This window comes from Lissotriton helveticus, chromosome 3_1, assembly GCF_964261635.1.
Source record: "Lissotriton helveticus chromosome 3_1, aLisHel1.1, whole genome shotgun sequence".
NCBI classification, from domain to species: Eukaryota; Metazoa; Chordata; class Amphibia; order Caudata; family Salamandridae; genus Lissotriton; species Lissotriton helveticus.
The window spans coordinates 223,233,856-223,253,721 of NC_136061.1; the positions used below are offsets into that span (position 1 = coordinate 223,233,856).

General features: G+C 46.9%; 1 protein-coding gene across 5 annotated transcripts in view; it reads left to right on the plus strand.

Annotated features, from left to right (window-relative positions):
- Nucleotides 1-19,866, plus strand: part of DTX2 (deltex E3 ubiquitin ligase 2) — a 755,107-nt gene that overhangs the window by 628,434 nt on the left and 106,807 nt on the right. For all 5 annotated transcript variants that reach the window (XM_078679655.1, XM_078679656.1, XM_078679654.1 and 2 more), the window contains one exon: nucleotides 9,941-10,102. In XM_078679655.1, the coding sequence (XP_078535781.1) occupies nucleotides 9,941-10,102 (162 nt within the window). The remainder of the gene's footprint in view (nucleotides 1-9,940; nucleotides 10,103-19,866) is intronic.

Sequence of the window (19,866 nt, forward strand, 5' to 3'; positions counted from 1 at the left end):
TATATATAGCATACAGTTCGCTGGTCTCTTTGCCACTTAATGGCGGCGGGCTCGAGAAGAGGTCGTGACCCCCCTTAAAACTCGAACAGAACAGATTTCTTGCAATTAGAAGAATTCACTCGAGCCCAGAAGTTGAATGCAACATGTTAATTTATTTAGAACATGCAGCAAGTCAAACCCAACGCGTTTCGGTGCAAGAAGCACCTTTCTCACAGGTCAGGGAATGTTTGTGCTATCATCGTACATATAGTGCAATACAAGAAGGTGAAGTAGGACTACAAGTTTCTGCACTCTGTTTTTGGCAGCCATATTTGAATGTTTTATAAGGAGGCCATTAGGATGGAGCAGTGGGCTTTACAGATTATAGAAAAGGGATGTACCCCTCCTTTCCAACACGCCCCTCCTCTGATTCCCTCCTACCTCCCAAACTCGGTCTCTTCTTTCAAAGGAACAAATTTGAATTTTAAACAGGACGTGGGTGGCTATTTTACAGAAAGAAGCAGTGGAGTTAGTCCTGGAGCAGGAAATTGGACAGAAGAGCTATTTTCAGTGCTTTCTGGTTCCAGGAAGGACAGCAGTCTGATTCCAATTCACTTCATGGCATTGAAGTTACATGGACAAGGATTAGGTCAAGATGTTGTCCCTGGCTCAGGTGCTTTTGACGCTTGAAGCAGAGAACTGAATGGTGTCCCTTCAACTTGCAAGACCCACATTTTCACTGTGTACAAGCGCTAAGGTGTAGGTGCCCATCTTTTTGCGAACTCAGAGCCTGGGCTCAAGAGCATGGAATCTGACTAGTCGCTAACCATTTGGCAAATTCCCTGAACACAAGAGCCAACCATGAGTGGCATCTCTGGCATGTGGGACACTCCTCAGATGGAACTTTTCGCCATTCGGGAAAATGCACATTGCTGACAGCTCTGTGCCTTCTAGTTTGTGATGCCTGTGACCTTGCAGGATGCATTTCAGTTGACCTGGAATTTTCCACTTCATTATGTACTCCCCCATATACCTGGTTCCTCGCATGTTGCAAAAGCAGCAACAAGACCAGGCACATGTTCTATTGCTTGAACTGGCATAGGAGGGTGTGGTATACAGAACTCTTGAAACTCTCCCAGTGTCATCTGCTCCAATTGTCTCTTAAGATCGAGCTCCTCTCCGATGTCAGTGGTGCTTGTTATGGACTCTAAGCCTCATAACCTCCACTTTCATGACTGTCGATTGACATTGTCATCTCAGGCTCCTTTCTCCTGCTGGTGGAGGTTGTTGACTTAGTTATGTCTTCTCCACTAATTTGTTTATGCCGGACGGTGGAACACTTGTGTGCTTGGTGCGCAAGTGAGATTGTGGATCCTTGAAAGCACACCTTTCTGATGTTTTATGTTTTTCTCTTTCATTCACCCATTAGTTGAAGGTTATATTGTATCCTTATTGACATTCATTTGCTTTCCAAATCAATCTTCTCTGTTCAAGTTCCTAATGTTTTGAGATGCTCCAGTTTGCTCTTCATTTTATTTTATTTTATTTTATTAATGTAACTTCCTGATGAGGTCCCTAATTGAACCCTTTCACAGCTGCCTGTTGTGGTTTTTGGCACTTCAAACTGTGTTTTTGTGACACACTTTAGTACAACATGTCAGTGTGTGGCTATTACAGTGTCTGGCTGCCTTGTTCCTATTTTCACCCGGAAAAGCTGATTTTGAGGGCAAGCATTCCATCTGTCTTTTTGTCTACTTCAGAGTGGTGCCCTATATGGGACTGACATGCCCAGACGTGGGTCCCGTGCACACTGTGCCACTGGAACCAAGGTAAACCGGTCTGATAAGTCCTAATAAGGGCAACGTCGGTCTTGGGTTGATTGTGTTCTGGTTCAGGGAGGCCCTAGCCTGGCAGTTTGGGCTGAACTGTTCCCATCGGAACAGGGTCAAGCCAAATTTATATCTAGCTGGGTCCAAACTGAGGTGGCATAGTGTGCAAAATAATAATGAACTGGGATGTATCCCTGAGTAATTATCAGTTTCTCAGGATTAATTCAAGCATTCCATCCATCGCTTTTCGTATTCTTGATTTTGAGAATTGAAGCAGCTTCCATGCCTAAGATGTTTACCCTTTTCCATATGGGGCAGTCCAGTGCTCAAAGACGTATCCTCTGCACACGCACACTTCTAGTACAGTTTGAAAATTCTAGTTACAAAAAAACAGTAAAGAAAATAGTTTGGTGTAATTTTTATTTATTTTTTGTCTTTAATCCGAAACGCCCAGCCAACACGTGTTTCGTTGAAAGGGTAAGACCCCACGACTTCAGGGCTGTCAGGCTCTCTTTTCTTCTCATTACGTCCTGTCTGCTGGCTCTAATTCCGACCCGGCTGGTCAAAGTATATAAATATTTATATCTTCTGGGCATGAGACACTGTTCATTGGTCCGTATCGTTTTTATTATTAGTCCTTCTCTGCGAATACGCTGCTCTGTAGTGATTGAGTCTGCGCCTTGTTTGTATTCTGAATACTCGTCTCAAACTTTCCATCCTCTCCATCACACAAAAGAGGAGGAGAGATTCATTTTCTGGACTCTTCTAGCGCGGTCAGCTCTCATAAATGATCAGCTATTCGTTGGATAAAGGGAAGAGGAGGGTGGCCCAGAAGAGTAACAGTGGATCATCCTGTACAGTAAATTCTGTTATGCCCTTGCTAAAAAGGAGCAAAGGAAAGGAATATGTGCTCATTTCACCAGGGCGAACCTCTACTTTGGCCAGGGGATTTGCTGTGGTTGAGATTAGTCACACAGGGGCATGCACTTCTCTTCACACTTTTGCAAATCATTATTGCTTGGATATGACCATCTTAACTTTCTTCACCTCCTACCATGAGCTCAAGAGCAAGATGGAAAAAGTTACCTCTCAATCCATCTTGTTCCTTGGTAGCAACTGCAGATCCAAGTATGTTTTGAAGACAACTGTTGGGCTGAGAAGTCCTCAAAATGGTAAAGATGTGTCCCCCTGCCCTGAGTGCCTAACTGTACTGTAGTCCGTAGTGCGTTTGTCGTAGCTGAACACGGATCATGCGTGCGTGCCATTGCATAGTCCTGTCTCATGGATTGCATCCTCATTTGATCGGGAGGGACACCCAAAGTGCTGCCCTCTTAGTAGTGGAAGGCTACTGCCATCACCAGGATTTAAGCAGCATGAGCGCTGTGTTTTACTGCTGTAGTGGTCCAGCAGTAGTAAACAGTACCTTTTTACCCTGTGCTACTGGAGTGAGGCCTACAGTTCCACTGCTGTGCGCTTAACTCACCCTTGGCCTGCATCAGGTAGTTGTGGAGTGCTGTGCAGAGCGATAGCAGTGACTGAGTTAGTTGTGTGTGTGACTGGGAAGGGTGCAGTATAAGGATGGATCAGTACTGTGCAGTGCATGTGGGTAATACATGTACTGGGTGTATGTGTGGAGTAACATACATAAAGGGTTGTGCAGCACACATAGTGAGTGTGTGTGCTGGCAGAATAGAGAAGCTTCAGTGCTGAACAATGCACACATATTGTGTGTGTTGACTAGTATGTGTAAGTGTACGATGCATGCAGGTATTATTACTTATCAGTACTGTGAGTGTGCACACAGTGAATTTGCCTGCAAGGGTGCATTAAACCGAGGAGCCTGGGTTCCACTTTGGGAACCCAAGGCCTGTCTGGAGGGAAAAGGAAGAGACTTTACTTTTCAAAAAACGGCTTTTTGATTCAGTGATAGATCAAGAGGAAGGGACCTGGACACATCTTAGGAAAGAAGGTGGGGCTGATAAGAGAATCCTAAAGGGATGAGGGTATGGGTTTAACCTTTTGATGCACACATCACTGCTGTGACAGTCCTCTTTCATGAAGGGAGATGAAAAGGCGAAGTGCCCACTTCAAAAGAACTACAACCCTAACTTAAAACATCAAAGAATAGCAGTGGTCGTTGCCCATCTTCAGAGGTCAAGGATACCAATATTCCTGCCCTCAACCACTAATTGTTGAAAATGGGCTTGCCACAGTCAGTCATGGACCACCTCTAGACTACAACGATCCTCTTGAGATTGTTGATGTTCAATATCAACAAGCAGAAGTCCCACCCGACAACTTTGCAGAGGCTTCCAATCAAAGCAGCAATCTTGGACACAATGGAGTTCAGGCCTTTCCCTTTGCTACAACATGTCTAGGGCATTCAGCTATGATCCTGATGTTTGAGGCTCGATTCTGGATCTGTGAGAGCAGCTTGGCAGCCTCTTGACCTCTCAGCCTTCTGCATCCTCCATATCAGGTATGTCAAGTGGCTTATGCTGACTCTACAATGGAATTTGAAGTTTTAATGGGCCTAGCATCAAGGAAATCTGACCGGTGCCATTCAGGTCTGGGAACAGACAGCTTGAGATATGCAGCAGTAAGTGCTCGAATGCAATTGGTCTAGCGGCATGCCGATTTCCCTTCCCCATCCATAGCAGAAGGTGGTGACCGACATGTCACTGCTGAGCTTGGGTGGTCATCTCGAGGGCATGGAGTCTCTTGTCTACAGCAGGGGAGAAGGGGGCTCCATAACAATGTACTGAAGTGGGCTTTTTGTCTTCCACTGATGGCCTGCATGCTTTCTATCAAGGGGAGGCTGGTGCAGGTTTCATGAACAACTTCACTGCAATGTGGTGCTGCAACAAACATGCATATTGGGGTCCAGAGTCCTGTTTCAGGAGGTTCTGTGCCTCTAGTGGTTGATGGAGTGCCAGTGCATGTTCCGGATTGTGAACCACCACTCAGGGTCCCTGAATCTCGAACTGGCACACATCCTCTTCCAACATTTGGAAGAGCCTTGGCTACATTTGCCACCACTGTTGATAATACGCAGTGTCAAACGTTTTGCACGTTGTAGTTTCCTCAAGAACACTAGTTAGGAGATGCATTCCGGATGGAATGTAACACAAGGCTCCTGTATGCCTTACGACATTGCTTCTCCTGCCTTGAGTTCTGACAAATATCAGGAACGACCATCTTAATGGCTCCAGATTGGGCCAGAAGAGCGTGGTATCCTGAACTTCTGGGCATGAGTATGTCCTCAAAGCCAACTGCCATTCACGAGGACCTCCTCTCTCAGCACCAGGACAGAGTACTCAACCCAAATCTGCACCTACTTGCTTGGAGATTGTGCTGCAGTAACTGAATTTTTGACCGGCTGCCTGTAGTAGTGAATGACATCCTTGCTGTCAGGCACCCGGCCATAAAATACTTTCAATGTGTGGCCCTCACACCACTGATCCCTTACAAGCAAAGTTATTGGACATCCGTTTTTTTTCTTATTTCTTTGGCCGAGTAGGGCATTGCAGTGGGCACTATTAGAGGCTATTTGTATACTCTTTCTACATTTGCCAGGCCATCCGCCATTGTTTAAATCACCTGTTGTAATAAGTTATTGAAGGTTTGACACACATGTTCCCTCCAAACCAGTTTGTGATGCCACAGTGGGACCTTAATGTGGTCTTGTTGTTTTCTATGTGTACGTCCTTCAAGCCACTGCATAGCTACTCGCTCCATTTCCTGGCCTTAAAGATCATCTTTCTCGTGATTACTTGAGCTCATCCCATGAGTACATTTAGGCATTTCAGTGCAGCCGACATACACAACCTTTTCCCTGGCAAGTTATTGCTGAGGATTCAGGTGGACTTCTTGCCAAAATAAGTGTCTCCTTTCCACATTGGGCAATCAATTTACCAGCGTTCTTAGCTCTTCTTCCCACTCCAAAGAGGAGTAGAGGCTCAATCAGCCGGCCCACCAGAGAGCTTTAAGATTTTACATTGATCATACCAAGGGTCCTTTGAGTGTGATGTCAGTCTTTTGTGGGGTTCCCTGGAGCATAAAAAGGGAACGCTTTGCAGAAGAGAACTTTGTTGAGAAGAGTAGTCCTCTGTATTAAGATCTGCTACACACTAGCCAAGAAACTGCCACACCAGGGCTAAGTCTCTCTATTGCGTTGGCTCACGGAGTGCCCTTGCTTGCATATGCCAGACTGCAATGTGTGAATCACTTTGTATGTTCACGATGTGCTACTGCCTTGATGTTTTACCTGGGAAGGTACTGCTTTGGTATTTATTCTGAGGTGATGAATCTGTTGTTAGACCTATCCATCAGAGGAACAATTTACTTACCTTTGGTGGCGCTCTTTCTGGGGGATATTTTAACTGCATACTCATCATTGCCCCCCACCTCACCGTCTTGTTAGTGCCCTCTTTTTAATGTCTTAAAAGATTCCTAGTTAGTATTCATCACACTAGTACCAACATTTGTTCCTGGAGGAATGCATGCATTCAACATGTTTACTCCTAGACATGTATTACTTTGCATTGTTAATTACATTTTACCTTCCTGGATAACCTAGACAGGCTGGCGGGAGTACCTACCTGCCTCTGCAGCAACTAATTATGATCACAAAAAAAGACTAGAAAAAATAAACATCCCTATAATTAGTGAGACCCTTGGGAACCAGGGTAACTTAAATCAGACAGCCGAAATTAACTAAAATTTAGGATGCCATATGATGGGTGCTTCACACAGTGGGTGAGTCTTTGCCCCCGCCTTTGCATTACTCATGAAAGTATATTCCCCATGTAGTGATTTTTTTTTTTTTTGGTCTAGCTTGAAACCTTTGAGAACCAGGGCAATTTTAAACACCCGTAATTCCCCAAATATTAACGGAGCCATATGTGGAGGGCTTTACACAGATGGGTCAGTGTTCGCCCCGCCTTTGCATTACTCATGGAACTATGTCCCAGATATAGTGATTTTTATGTGTGGCATGGCAGTTTAACAAGACATTATACTATAAACAAAGAGAGAGGTTCATAAGTTCACTCGCCCCCCATCCCACCCAGCCATTGGTCATTATAAGTATCATTGGCGTATTGGTTAGACCACATTCATCCGCCTCTGGTTAGTTGTAATTGTCGGCTATAACCTATTGAGTTTTGCTTGTTCACCACCACAGGGCCATTTCAATAACGCAGTGGTTGTATGAGAGTTGTATGAGCTTACAGTTTGTTTTTTAAGTGCACTGGGGCCAGTCTGTATCCTTTTCCTGCTCCCTGTTCGTTTTTGCCACCATGCTCCCCTTTTTAGGTATCACCTAGCGTTGGAGCACTCAAGCGCTCCTCGCTCTGCGAGGCGTCTTGTAATCGATAAGATTTCTGAAGGGGATTTGAAGTGCCGCCCATCATTTTGATTGGCTGGCGTCGTCATTTATGCTAAACGCTGGCCTCTGATTGAAAATAAGCTTCTTGGTTAACGCCCTGACTCTTGGCTCCACCCATCTAGACTGGATTGTTTCCTTGCAGCGTTTCACGGTCTCCTTGAATTAGTCGGTGGGCACTTTTTTTCTCATTCTAGCAATGGTGACAGCTTGTTATTAGTTGTATGTTCGTGCTGAGCGCGGCTCCCACTTCAGGGACACCACACTCGGTTTATTAATTTCTTTAAACTTTATTAATGAGCGCGTCGCCCGTTTCAGGGACACCGCTTGCATTTATTTATTTTTTGCAACTTTAAGACTCAGTGCGGCGCCTGCTTCAGGGTCTCTGTGCTAGTTTATTTGCGCCAGGTAAATGGCTTATGTAATTTAGTCAGCCAGCATACGAGCAGCTGCCCGCGGGGAGCGAGGAAGCCAGCTGAGGAAGCTAAAAATGCTGAGGACTGTTGGAGGAAGGCGGAGGGGGAAGAAGCAGCATGGCGGGCGGGCTGCAGCAGGGCAGCTCCCGCCACGGCCATGCAGCCACCAACATCCTGCTGTTGGGCGCCCTCAGCTCCTGCACCGACTCTGCCAAACAGGGGCACAGCAGCAAGGTCAGAGCGCAGGCTACGTCCGTGTGCTCGTGTTTTCCAGTCATGTGCTTATTCAGTCCTCTTACACCTCCTCCTTGTCTGCTTCCCCCTCTCACGTTAGAACCCCTCGTGTCCTCCTTTCTCCTCCGTCTCTTCCACCACATTTCCCCTCTCGTCCGTTATCATCTTTATTGGCCTTTTAATCCCCTTCCGCCTCCTAAGCAATATAAAGGGACTAGATGTTGCATTTTTCTAGCATTAACAAAACCAACACATGCACACGTGTCCTTCTCTTCACCCATGCACTTGTTTGGCCTTCATCTCCTGGCTGCGGGGCGCTCCCTGCTCCCACAGAGAACAAGCATTTGCAATTCAATAGGTCTCGCATTTACGTGAGTTTTAGCTAATGGCATTGTAAATGACAATAACTTTATTTATGTTTTGGCTTTTAAAATGTCAATAAAAGTCATTGTCATTTACAATGGTAACAGCTTAAACTCGCGTAAATGCGAGACCTATTGCATCGCAAATGCTTATTTCCTAAAAGAGCGGAGGTGTCCACAGAAGTTGTGGTGGTGTGTGCCAACAATGACTCATGAAGGTGTACAGGCTATCTACAACTGGAGCTCCTGTGTGGGAAAACGAGGAAGCAAAAACTACCTCTCAATTTGATCCCTTATACCTGCTGGTTTTATTCCATGGGTTTCACCCCCACTTCCTGTCTGCTTGATAGGCTCTCTTTGTTAGAAGATAGGTCTAATGTGACATTCGAGCGATCAAACATATCGTCAGCTAGTGTGTTATTGTATTGCCCATGCTGTTTCCATCATCTCTGCACACACATATTTATCCACATCCACTTATTCACCCGTGCACCAATCCGACCATTGACTCATTCTCATATTCACTCACTTGCTTATCCACATGTACACAAACTTTCCAGTAGCTAGTATTGCATTTGTCTATATAGCAAGCATTTACAAAGCAAATATATCTGGCATTGGCATACTGCTACAATCGTTATTTTAAAAAATATATATTTTGTTTATAGCAAAAATGCCATAAAAAGAAAAAAAGTCTGCTGCCCAAGTGTGGTCTAAATGTGGACAACATATGCTTGCAATTTTTTTTTTTTTTACATTAAAATAACATTCACTGAGCTGACTGTTTTATGATGTTTTTTCAGTTATGCCAAACGCTATTATTTTTTGTGCAGGTGACAAGAAGAAATCAATACTCAGTTATGCACTCATTTTGCAGCCTGTACAATCATACAAAATGATTGAAATACTTATAGCAAAAAATACACAAAATCACTATTTAACTGGTCAGATGAAGTGTAGCCAAAGTAAATAGGCGGAACTTAGAACTAATGAACAAGAATAAAATGTAAAAAGCACATTTTAAAAAGCTTTGTCAGAGAAGAGTAAGGAACTATTTTTAAGGGAATATGATCAAATTGTTCAAACTTTGTACAGTTACTCAAAGTGAAGCGAGACAATGGGTATAGTGGGCTGTATGCTGTGGTTACCTGAAGCAAAAAGTGAATGGCAGTTCAGCAGACCAGTGAATGAATCCAGCTGACCAAAAGCCCCTCTGTGTATGTATATTATATGGGATTTGTTTTTTGGGGCAACAAAAGTCTAGCGAAACAGCTAAAGCTGCCTCAAAAGCCAGACCTAACAAAGAAAAAATCTATAAATATTGACTTAATGTTGTTTTTGTTCTCTTCACTTACTGTGGATTGTTTAAAATGGATATGCTAAAAGCAGTTGTTTTGAACACTGTGCTTTGTCTATTAGGGTGAAAGGGATTCCTGTAGCTCAGCTGTGTAGTCTAGTAGTCCATTTTTTCTGTTTATCAACATTCATTCCTGTTTTATTTAATGTATTCTGTTAATGTGCCATGATGGTAACATTTGAAAAGCTCAAGGTTTCTTTAGCCATGTGCATGTGGCAGTAAGCTACTGTTAAAGATTGTTTAAATGACAGAAACCACTTAAAATGTGTAATTGTTGTATTGTTCTGGCTCGTGACAATTGTGGGCTGATGGTATGAATCATTTAGCATGTTCCATTCTAAAAAGCTGATCTTATGGTTCCCCTGTGCTACCTGCAGGATGGAAGTTTGCAGTGTCCTGCCTGCAAGACCATTTATGGAGAGAAGACAGGGACTCAGCCTAAAGGAAAAATGGAAATCTATTCAATTCATCGGTCTCTACCTGGACATCCTGACTGTGGAGCCATTCAGATCGTGTACACGATACCTCCAGGCATTCAGGTATGTTATTATGCGACTGTGTTTGTAATGTGTAGTAGAGTCTTATAGGTCTGCCAATTAGGACGAGGGCAGTCCAGGTTATATGTATGTTCAGACATTTGCATGTAGGTGACACGTACATTTGGCAGAGGTAAGATACCAAACTATAGGTTCGAGGCATATGAGCGGCAGATCCCACACTATGCATAGATAGCCAACTGGTGTTTGGCCCGGATGTTTGCAGTTTATTATTGTTTTGGAAAAGTCTTTGTAAGTCACGAGATAGGGGACTCCTCTTTTGGACAATAGTGTACATGGGCATCAACTCCATCTTCAGATTGTTTTTTTCCGCCATTGGGCTCGGGTGTGTTCCATGCTTTCCAGTTTGATATCGTTACAGAGTTAACTCTCAACACACAATCCTTACCCAATTCTTCGGTATGGACTTGTACGCCTTTTCCCTTTCGATGCGCATCTTCACAAACTTCTACTTCGGTACCGGTCGTCGAAGCAGGCCTTCGGGCCTAGCTGCTCCATCAGGCCTTCATGGCTCATGGAAAGGACTCCCTTCAAGAAATGTCCTCAATGTGGAGCCAAGTTTCCACATGCTGATCTGCCTTTCACCTAAACACAAGGCCAAAGACTGTCCGGCTTGTGCCTCTTTCTGCTCCAAGAAAACCATCAGAGATCGTCAAGCTCGAAGAAGCATGGCTCGAAATCGTTACCGGACGACATCTTCCACGAAGACATTGATGTACAGGAGCAGGAGCGGATGGAAGAAGGTACCTTTAGCTCCTCCAAAGCCGAGGAATCCGACGTCGAAGACATCACTCCGGGGCAATGGGTAGTAAGTACTGAATTCGACCCTTCCCCCCCCACCTACCCATCCAAAGGCTTTGGTAACACCTTCTCCTTCGGGCCAGGTGCACACCATGAAAAAATGTCCCACACCCCGCCTTCGGGCTCGGCAAAGAAGTCTACAATTAACCCTTCAGGCCACTCTGGACCGAGTCAGCCTTCCGTCGGTGCCAAAACCCCATCCTTGGCACCGGCCAAAGAGAAACCGAAACCAAAAGACAAGCCATTGTCTTGCTCCGCGCCGATGACCAGTTCCGCACAGGCGCATTCAGCACCAAAACCAAAAGACACTCAATCTTCAGATCTGAAAGAATCCTGTGAACCAAAGAAACCACTGGTTCCGAAACACACATCTGAACCGAAAAAACAACCGGTACCAAAAACACCCGGCACCTCTGATCTGAAGAAATAATCTGAGACAACTAAGCAATCGGTTCCAAAGACTCCAACCAAACCTTCGGAACCCACAAAAACTCCTCACTCTAAAACAAAGAAGCATAAAATTACTCCAAAGACTGTGCTACAAAGCATTCGGACCCGAAAAAAATAATCGGCACCGAAACACCGCGCCTCCGAGGAACAGCTGTTTGAACCTGATCCTACACAAAAAACTCTGGAAATAGACCCAGAAACAGGTCATCTTAGGATTAGTCCTTCCAACAAAAGGAAAATGGACAAACCTACACCATCTCCACTTCCCTTAAAGAAAAGAGACATTGCCACCTCTCCTTTAAGGATCCCTTCATCACCTTCTCTACAAGACATTTCTCCTGTTCCATCTCCAAGACCAATACAATCTCCTCCAGATACTGATGATACCTCTGGTGTCGAAGGAGATCATGAAGGGGATAATGAACCTCTACCAGACCCTATGTATTACTTCCCAAATGATCCATGAGAAATTTATGGCACACCAGATGTTCCTGATGTACCACAGGAAGATGTCTATCCATCTAGACCATCCTCTCCAGAAGATACTACAGGTTGCACTCAGCTCGTACACAGGGCTGCACAATACCTCGGGGTAAACTTACATACAGACCCCATAGAGGAAGACTTCCTCATGGACACTTTTACAACATCCCAAAGGGTAATTAAACATGCTCCTGAAGTCTTTAAAGACCAAGTTAGAGCTAGAGTCATTAAACCTAGAATAGAGAGAAGTACAAATCTGCCCCAACTGACCCTACATACATAAAAGGACAGCTTCCATTAGATTCCCTAGTTGTTTCCAACGCCAAGAAAAGGTAAAACTCTCAAACGTAAGGCGATGCGACACCCCGTGACAAAGAGTCAAAACTATTGGACGCATCTGCCAAAAGAACAGCGTCACAAGCAGCCAACATATGGAGGATTGCCAACACACAGGCTTTACTAGCCAGATACGATAGGGCGCACTATGATGAGCTAGAGACCAAACTACTACACCTACTAGACGAATATAAATCAAAAGCCCATGATCTTATACATGAAGGTAAAATAATAACTAATACCTCCATTCGCTGTGCTCTAGATGCCGCAGATACAGCCTCCCGAGCCATAAACACCAGTGTCCTTTTATGCAGACATGCCTTGCTAAGGATATCCGGGTTTAAACAAGAGGTTCAGACTACCATACTGAACCAACCCTTAAACGAACAACACTTATTTGGACCTGAAGTGGATTCATCTTTAGAAAAGATGAAAAAAGACACTGACACCGCCAAATCATGGGAGCCTTCCAATCCCAAGCTCCCTGAAAGTTATTTTCGTCGCTCCTCTTATTGGGGCGCCTCTAGAGGTTTCAACACAGATAATGCCTCCACTTTATACAAAAGTCCCACACAGACCTCCTCTACCAGAGGAGGCTACAGGGGCAGTAACAGCAAAGGTAGGGGCAAAGCTACCAATACTCGTGCTGCCACCACCTCAAAACAATGGCTTCCCGTCGCTCCCTCGGACCATTCTACTCCAGTCGGAGGGACGATTAACCCAGTTCCTACCTGTCTGGAATAATATCATCACAGACAGGTGGGTGAGACAAATCACAAATCATCCAATCTGGTTATTGCCTGGAGCTCACTGCCACTCCCCCTAATATACCACCGATACAGCGTCCAATGTCAACAGAACATTTAGCGCTTCTAAAAAAAAGAGGTGCTTTCCTTACTGCACAAACATGCAATAGAGCCAGTTCCCATTCAGCATCAAAACACAGGAGTTTACTCCTTGTACTTTCTGTTTCAAAGAAGGATGGAACTCTAAGGCCCATATTAGACCTCAGACCACTAAACCTATACATACAATCAGACCATTTCCACATGGTCACAATTCAACAAATCCTTCCCCTACTCAAACAAGACGATGTCCTTGCCATTTTAGATCTCAATGACGCATACTTCCACATTCCCATTCACCCAGGTCACAGGAAATCTCTTCGGTTTGTAGTGGATGGGCAGCACTATCAATTCAAAGTTCTCCCATAGCACCCAGAGTATTCACAAAATGGATAGCGGCCCATTTAAGAAGACAACAGATTCATGTCTTCCCATACCTGGACGATTGGCTCATAAAAGCCAAGTCACATACTCAGTGTGTACGTCGTACACACATCACAATCAAACTACTCCATGACTTAGGGTTTACAATAAATCACCCAAAGTCTCACCTCCAACATCCCAGAACCAGCAATATTTCGGTGCCACAATAGAAACCTCAAAAGGCTTTGCATATTCCAATCCAGCCAGGATAGCAAGCACTCATAACAAAATTCCAACCTCAACGTTCGCTGCCAGCTCGAGTGTTTACGCAACTAATAGGGAGTTCGAGGCATGTGGGCTGCTAAATTCATATCTTAGCATTAGATCGCCGCCTAGTGTTGGGTCCGGATGATCGCACATTGTTGTCCTGGAAGAGTCTTCGAAGTATCCTGAGATAGGTGGCTCCTCCCCTGGACTACAGTGCGCATGGGCATCGGCTCCATCCTCAGATTGTTTTTTTCCGCCATTGGGTTCGGATGCGGTCTCGACTTCTCTCTGTCGGAACCGAGTAAAACTTACTTTTTAAGACCAAAAGGTCTTATATTTTATAGCGTCGGTATTGTTTGCGCACGGTCTCGAGTTCTTCCAACTCTTGGAGTCTGATTCAGCGGAGTTTTTCACTCTTCGGACGTCGAGGCCTTCTCATCGCGACACGACCGCTACTTTCAAGCATGGAGCGGAGTCCGTTTAAGTACTGTCCGCTCTGTGGGTCTAAGTACCCACATATAGACCTGCACCCGGTCTGTAACAAATGCCTTTCACCGGACCATGACGACGGCAAGTGCAAGGCCTGCGCTCAGTTCCGGTCAAAGAAAACTCTTAAGCTCCGGTGCGCGGTGCGCCTGGAGGCCAGACAAGCGGCCCCCGATCCAGAAAACATCTTCGGCGACCAAGAAGAAGATGAACAGGGTCATCATCTCCAGATATCCCCACCCGAAACGGAGGTCGAAGCGGATCCGGCGGACGACGACGGAGTCGCGGGTCAAGGCCTTGAATACGTCGACGAGGTAGGGGACGTCGAAGAAATTTATGGGGCCGCGGAAGATAGCTCAGGGGACGAGCTAAGCCCCGAAGGTTTCGAAGATCACGATCGGGTCACGGGATCGCCAGTCGGCCTTACCCAAGACCCCGTGCCGCAAGCCACGGCCCCGCCATCAGGCCCGGCCACGGACATACTTGCTGAGCAGGCCACATCGAAACCGAAACCTACAGTGTCGACTACACCTAAAATGGCCGACCCGAAAACGAAACCGAAACTTATGGACTCGAGCGTACCTAAAATGGCGGCCGGCACACAGAAAACTACTGCACCCGCCGCCGCATCGGCTCCGTCGACCTCCGGTCCGCAGAAGTCGAAGAAGCCGGTCGATTCCAAAGGGTCAAAATCGGCGCAAGAGGAGGGATCCTCTTCAAAAGGTGGTCGGCACGGATCGACCGCGGCGACACCGTCTAAGCACGCCAAGGCCAGCGGCACGGCTCCGGTTACGCCTGGGACTCCGTTGGTCGGTCGCGTAGTGGACGCGGAACCGACGAAGGCGCACGGATCGACAGCTGGCACATCTGCGCATCGATCCAAGGACTCTGGGTCGGCGACAACTGCATCGGCGTCCAAACCTAAAAAAGGCCACCATGACGTCGGATCCGAGGGGAAGGTCAAGACACCCTCGTCAGCGCCAAAAGACACTGTGAGTGAAGCGTCCCCCATCGCCGCTTCGCTACAGAGAATCAGGGACAAGGCCGCTGCTATGTCGGCTCCGTTGCCGTCGCCTCAGACGCCGACGGACGCTCCGGCAAAGCCTAAGAGTAAGCTTCTCTTCCTTCTGCCGCCGAAAGAGGCTCCGAAGGCTTTTTCCACGAAATCGACGCCAAAGAAGTCGGATTCTTCTACGGCAGGTGCACCTTCCGGTCGAGAACTCGAATCAGAGGACGATTCGGAGCACTTCATCGACGCCAACACAGGCAAATTAACCCTATACAAGAGGAGGATCACTTCGGAGCCTCTGGACTCCTATGTCATCCCACTAAAGAAGAAAAGGGTGCCTCTGGACGCTTCTAACCTGATAGAGCCTATCCAGCCTCCTCCTAGAAGAAGCCCTACTCCCTCACCAGACCAATCTGAGGGTGAGGGATATGATGAACAGGACCAATACACCTTCCCCATCAATGAACCAGATGCACATCCAGATGCATATGATGACATTGGTGACCAAGGCACCCAGAGTGTGGGGCAAGATCCACAACCATTCAGTGCACGTGCATCCCCAACAGAGGATTCTGCAGGTTTTCATGCACTAATTGAGAGGGCAGCTGCTAATCATGATGTGGACATGCATGCTGACCCGGTTGAAGAAGACTTTCTCTTTGACACGTTTTCAGTCTCTGAGAGGACTGTAAAGACACTGCCTATGCTCAAGGGAGTCCTCAAACATGCTGCGGACATCTTTAAGGAACCCACTAAGGCGAGAGTGGTCAATCCACGTATTGAAAAAAAGTACAGACCAGCACCTGCAGACCCTGCATACATTCGGGGACAGTTGCCGCTGGACTCCCTGGTGGTCGCCAATGCCCGCAAACGGGCCAACTCCCAGACAACGGGTGAAGCTCCTCCCCCGGATAAGGAGTCCAAAGTGCTAGAGGCAGGGGGCAAAAGAGAAGCTGCACAGGCTGCTAACTTTTGGCGTATTTCTAATACACAAGCACTCTTAGCACGTTACGATAGGGCGCATTATGACACCCTAGAACAGATTGTACAACACCTGCCTCCAAAGTTTCAAGAGGGCACAAAACTGCTTATAGAGGAAGGAAAATTGATCTCCAACGCAGCCATCAAGTGTGCACTTGACGCCGCAGACACAGCAGCTAGGGCGATCAACACTAGCGTCATGCTAAGACGACAGGCTTGGCTCCGCATATCTGGGTTTAAACCTGATATTCAGACAACCATCCTTAATCAGCCAGTCAATCCTGATCGACTGTTTGGTCCAGATGTTGACACCACCCTCGAAGATAAAAAAGGACACAAACTGCTAAGTCCATGGGGGCCCTACAGTCACAACAGTTTCGTGGCAACAATTTTCGTCGCTCAGGTGCACGTGGAGTCACCAGAGGACAAATGGGTCAACAATCTCAATTCTCAAAAGGTGGAGCACAATCCTCGTTCACAAAACAGAACAAGGGAGGTTACAGAAATAACAGCAACAGAGGTCGCGGCAGAGGAAACAACAGCTCTCGCTCCTCTACCCCAAGCAAACAGTGACTCTCTGTCACTGCCCCCCGACCACTTAACACCTGTCGGGGGGAGACTGCAGCAGTTCCTGCCCGTCTGGAGAAACATCACCACAGACAGGTGGGTGCGTCAACTAGTCCAGTATGGTTATTGCCTAGAGTTGAAATCCACTCCACCCAACATCCCGCCAAGGCAAAGGCCTATGTCCGCAGAGCACTTGCACTTATTGCAGCAGGAGGTAGTGGTGATGCTGCAAAAAGGCGCAATCGAGCTCGTGCCAGTGGAGGAGGAAGGCACAGGAGTGTATTCCCTGTACTTCCTTATCCCAAAGAAGGACGGATCTCTCAGACACATTCTGGATCTACGTCCCCTAAACCTGTATATACTGTCAGAACATTTCCATATGCTCACACTGCAACAGATTCTTCCCTTATTAAACCAGGGGGACTTCTTAGCAACCTTAGACCTCAAGGATGCTTATTTCCACATACCACTACACCCGTCCCACAGAAAATACCTCAGGTTCACTATCCAAGGCAAACATTATCAGTTCAAAGTCCTACCCTTCGGAGTCACCACAGCCCCAAGGGTGTTTACAAAGTGTCTGGCGACAGTAGCGGCGCACCTCAGGAGGCAGGGCATCCATGTCTACCCCTACCTGGACGACTGGCTCGTTCAAGCCAAGTCAGAACAACAGTGTGCCGCGGACATGTCGACTACCATTCACCTCCTTCACGATCTAGGTTTCTCGTTGAACTACCCAAAGTCGCACCTTCAACCGGCGCATGTCCGGCAGTTTCTAGGCGCGACGATCAATACCCTGACAGCCGTGGCTCAACCAAACCAAGTCAGGATAGACAGCATGCAGTCTCTGATCCAGAAGTTCAGATCACAACACTCACTTCCAGCGAGAGTGTTCATGCAGTTGATAGGCATGATGGCCTCCTGCATCTTCATAGTCCCTCACGCACGGCTACATATGCGCCCGCTCCAGGAGTGCTTAGCAAATCAGTGGACACAGGCTCAGGGACAATTAACAGACCTAGTGTTGGTTACCAGTCGGGCATACGACTCTCTGCATTGGTGGACTCCACACAACCTTTGCAAGGGCCGACTGTTCCAGGAGCCAGTGCCACAGATTACCCTGACAACGGACGCATCTCTCCAGGGATGGGGAGCTCATCTGCTCAATTACACTGTGCAGGGACTATGGACGACGCAGCAACAGAAGATGCACATCAACTATCTGGAACTGATGGCAATCTTCATGGCACTCAAGTCCTTCATTGTACATCTGTGCAACAAGGTAGTGTTGGTCCGGACGGACAACATGACCGCGATGTACTACATTCAAAAGCAGGGGGGCACCCACTCGCCACAGCTGTCTCATCTGGCTCAGGGCATGTGGCAGTGGGCCATTCAGAGGAACATCTTCCTCATGGCAGAACACCTCCCGGGCAAGGACAATCTAATGGCGGATCTGCTCAGCAGACACAGCCATCAAATGCACGAGTGGGAGTTACACCCATCTGTACTCCACCCGTACTTCCAGCAGTGGGGTCATCCGGAGATAGACCTGTTTGCAACAAAAGAAAACGCAAAATGCCAACACTTTGCCGCCAGGTTCCCTCACCCACAGTCGCAGGGGAATGCGATATGGATGAACTGGTCAGGCAAATTTGCGTACGCTTTTCCGCCAGCCCCTCTGATACCGCTGGTGGCAAGAAAGCTAAGGCAGCACGCGATGACTCTCATCCTAGTTGCTCCAACGTGGGCGCGCCAAGCATGGTACACCACGTTCCTCGAACTCTCAGTGGTGCCGCATCAAAGACTGCGCCTCACGCCCAGACTTTTGACGCAGAACCATGGAGAAATTCAGCATCCAGATCCGCAACAGCTCAACCTGGCGATCTGGCTCCTGAAGTCCTAGAGTTCGGATACCTTAACTTACCTCCAGAATGCATGAACATCATCAAGGAGGCAAGGAAGCCAACTACCAGAGCATGCTATGCTGCAAAATGGAAGCGTTTTGTCATTTACTGTACGGCTAATGACATCACCCCGCTAGATGCATCTATCCCTAACATCATTTGTTATCTGCTACATCTGTACAAGTGCAATCTAGCGTACACTTCCATTCGGATACATCTATCCGCCATCGCAGCATATCTTCAGAATAGGCAGCACCTCTCTGTCTTCAGAGTGCCGGCCATCAAAGCTTTCCTTGAAGGTCTGAAACGAGTCATTCCCCCAAGAACACCGCCAGCTCCGGTGTGGAACCTCAATGTGGTCCTCACCAGACTGATGGGACCACCATTTGAACCACTGCACTCGTGTGAACTCCAGTTCCTAACGTGGAAAGTGGCTTTCCTAATTGCTATTACGTCACTGAGGCGTGTTAGTGAGCTGCAAGCGCTCACAATCCAAGAGCCATTCATTCAGATTCATCCAAATAGGGTAGTACTACGTACTAACCCCAAATTCCTTCCGAAGGTGGTGTCACAGTTTCATCTCAACCAAACTATTGACTTACCGGCATTCTTCCAAAACCCACAAACGGTGGCGGAAAGAATGCTCCATACGTTAGACGTACGGAGGGCGTTGATGTACTACATTGACAGAACACAACACTTTAGGAAAACAAGACAACTTTTTGTTGCCTTCTCACCACAACACAAAGGCAACCCTATTTCCAAAGCAGGAATAGCCAGGTGGATTGTTAAGTGCATCCAAATATGTTATCAAAAGGCCAAGCGCACTTTAACGATACTCCCAAGGGCGCACTCCACACGCAAATTGGGGGCATCCATGGCTTTCCTAGGAAACATTCCTTTAGAGGATATTTGCAGAGCAGCCACGTGGATTACACCACATACCTTTACAAAACACTACTGTGTTGATTTACATTCCAAGCAGCAAGCTGCTGTAGGACAGGCTGTTCTCAAGACACTTTTTCAAGTTTCTGCAGCTGGCACGGGCAACCGCCGCTGATGGAGGGACTGCTATGTATTCTATGCTAAGATATGAATTTAGCAGCCCACATGCCTCGAACTGAATATGCTACTTACCAGTATGCATCTGTTCTTGGCATGTAGGGCTGCTAACATTCATATCGCCCACCCTCCTCCCCGGTGCCTGTCGCAGCTGCAGATATACTATTGTATTCAATCATTAGCATGGAC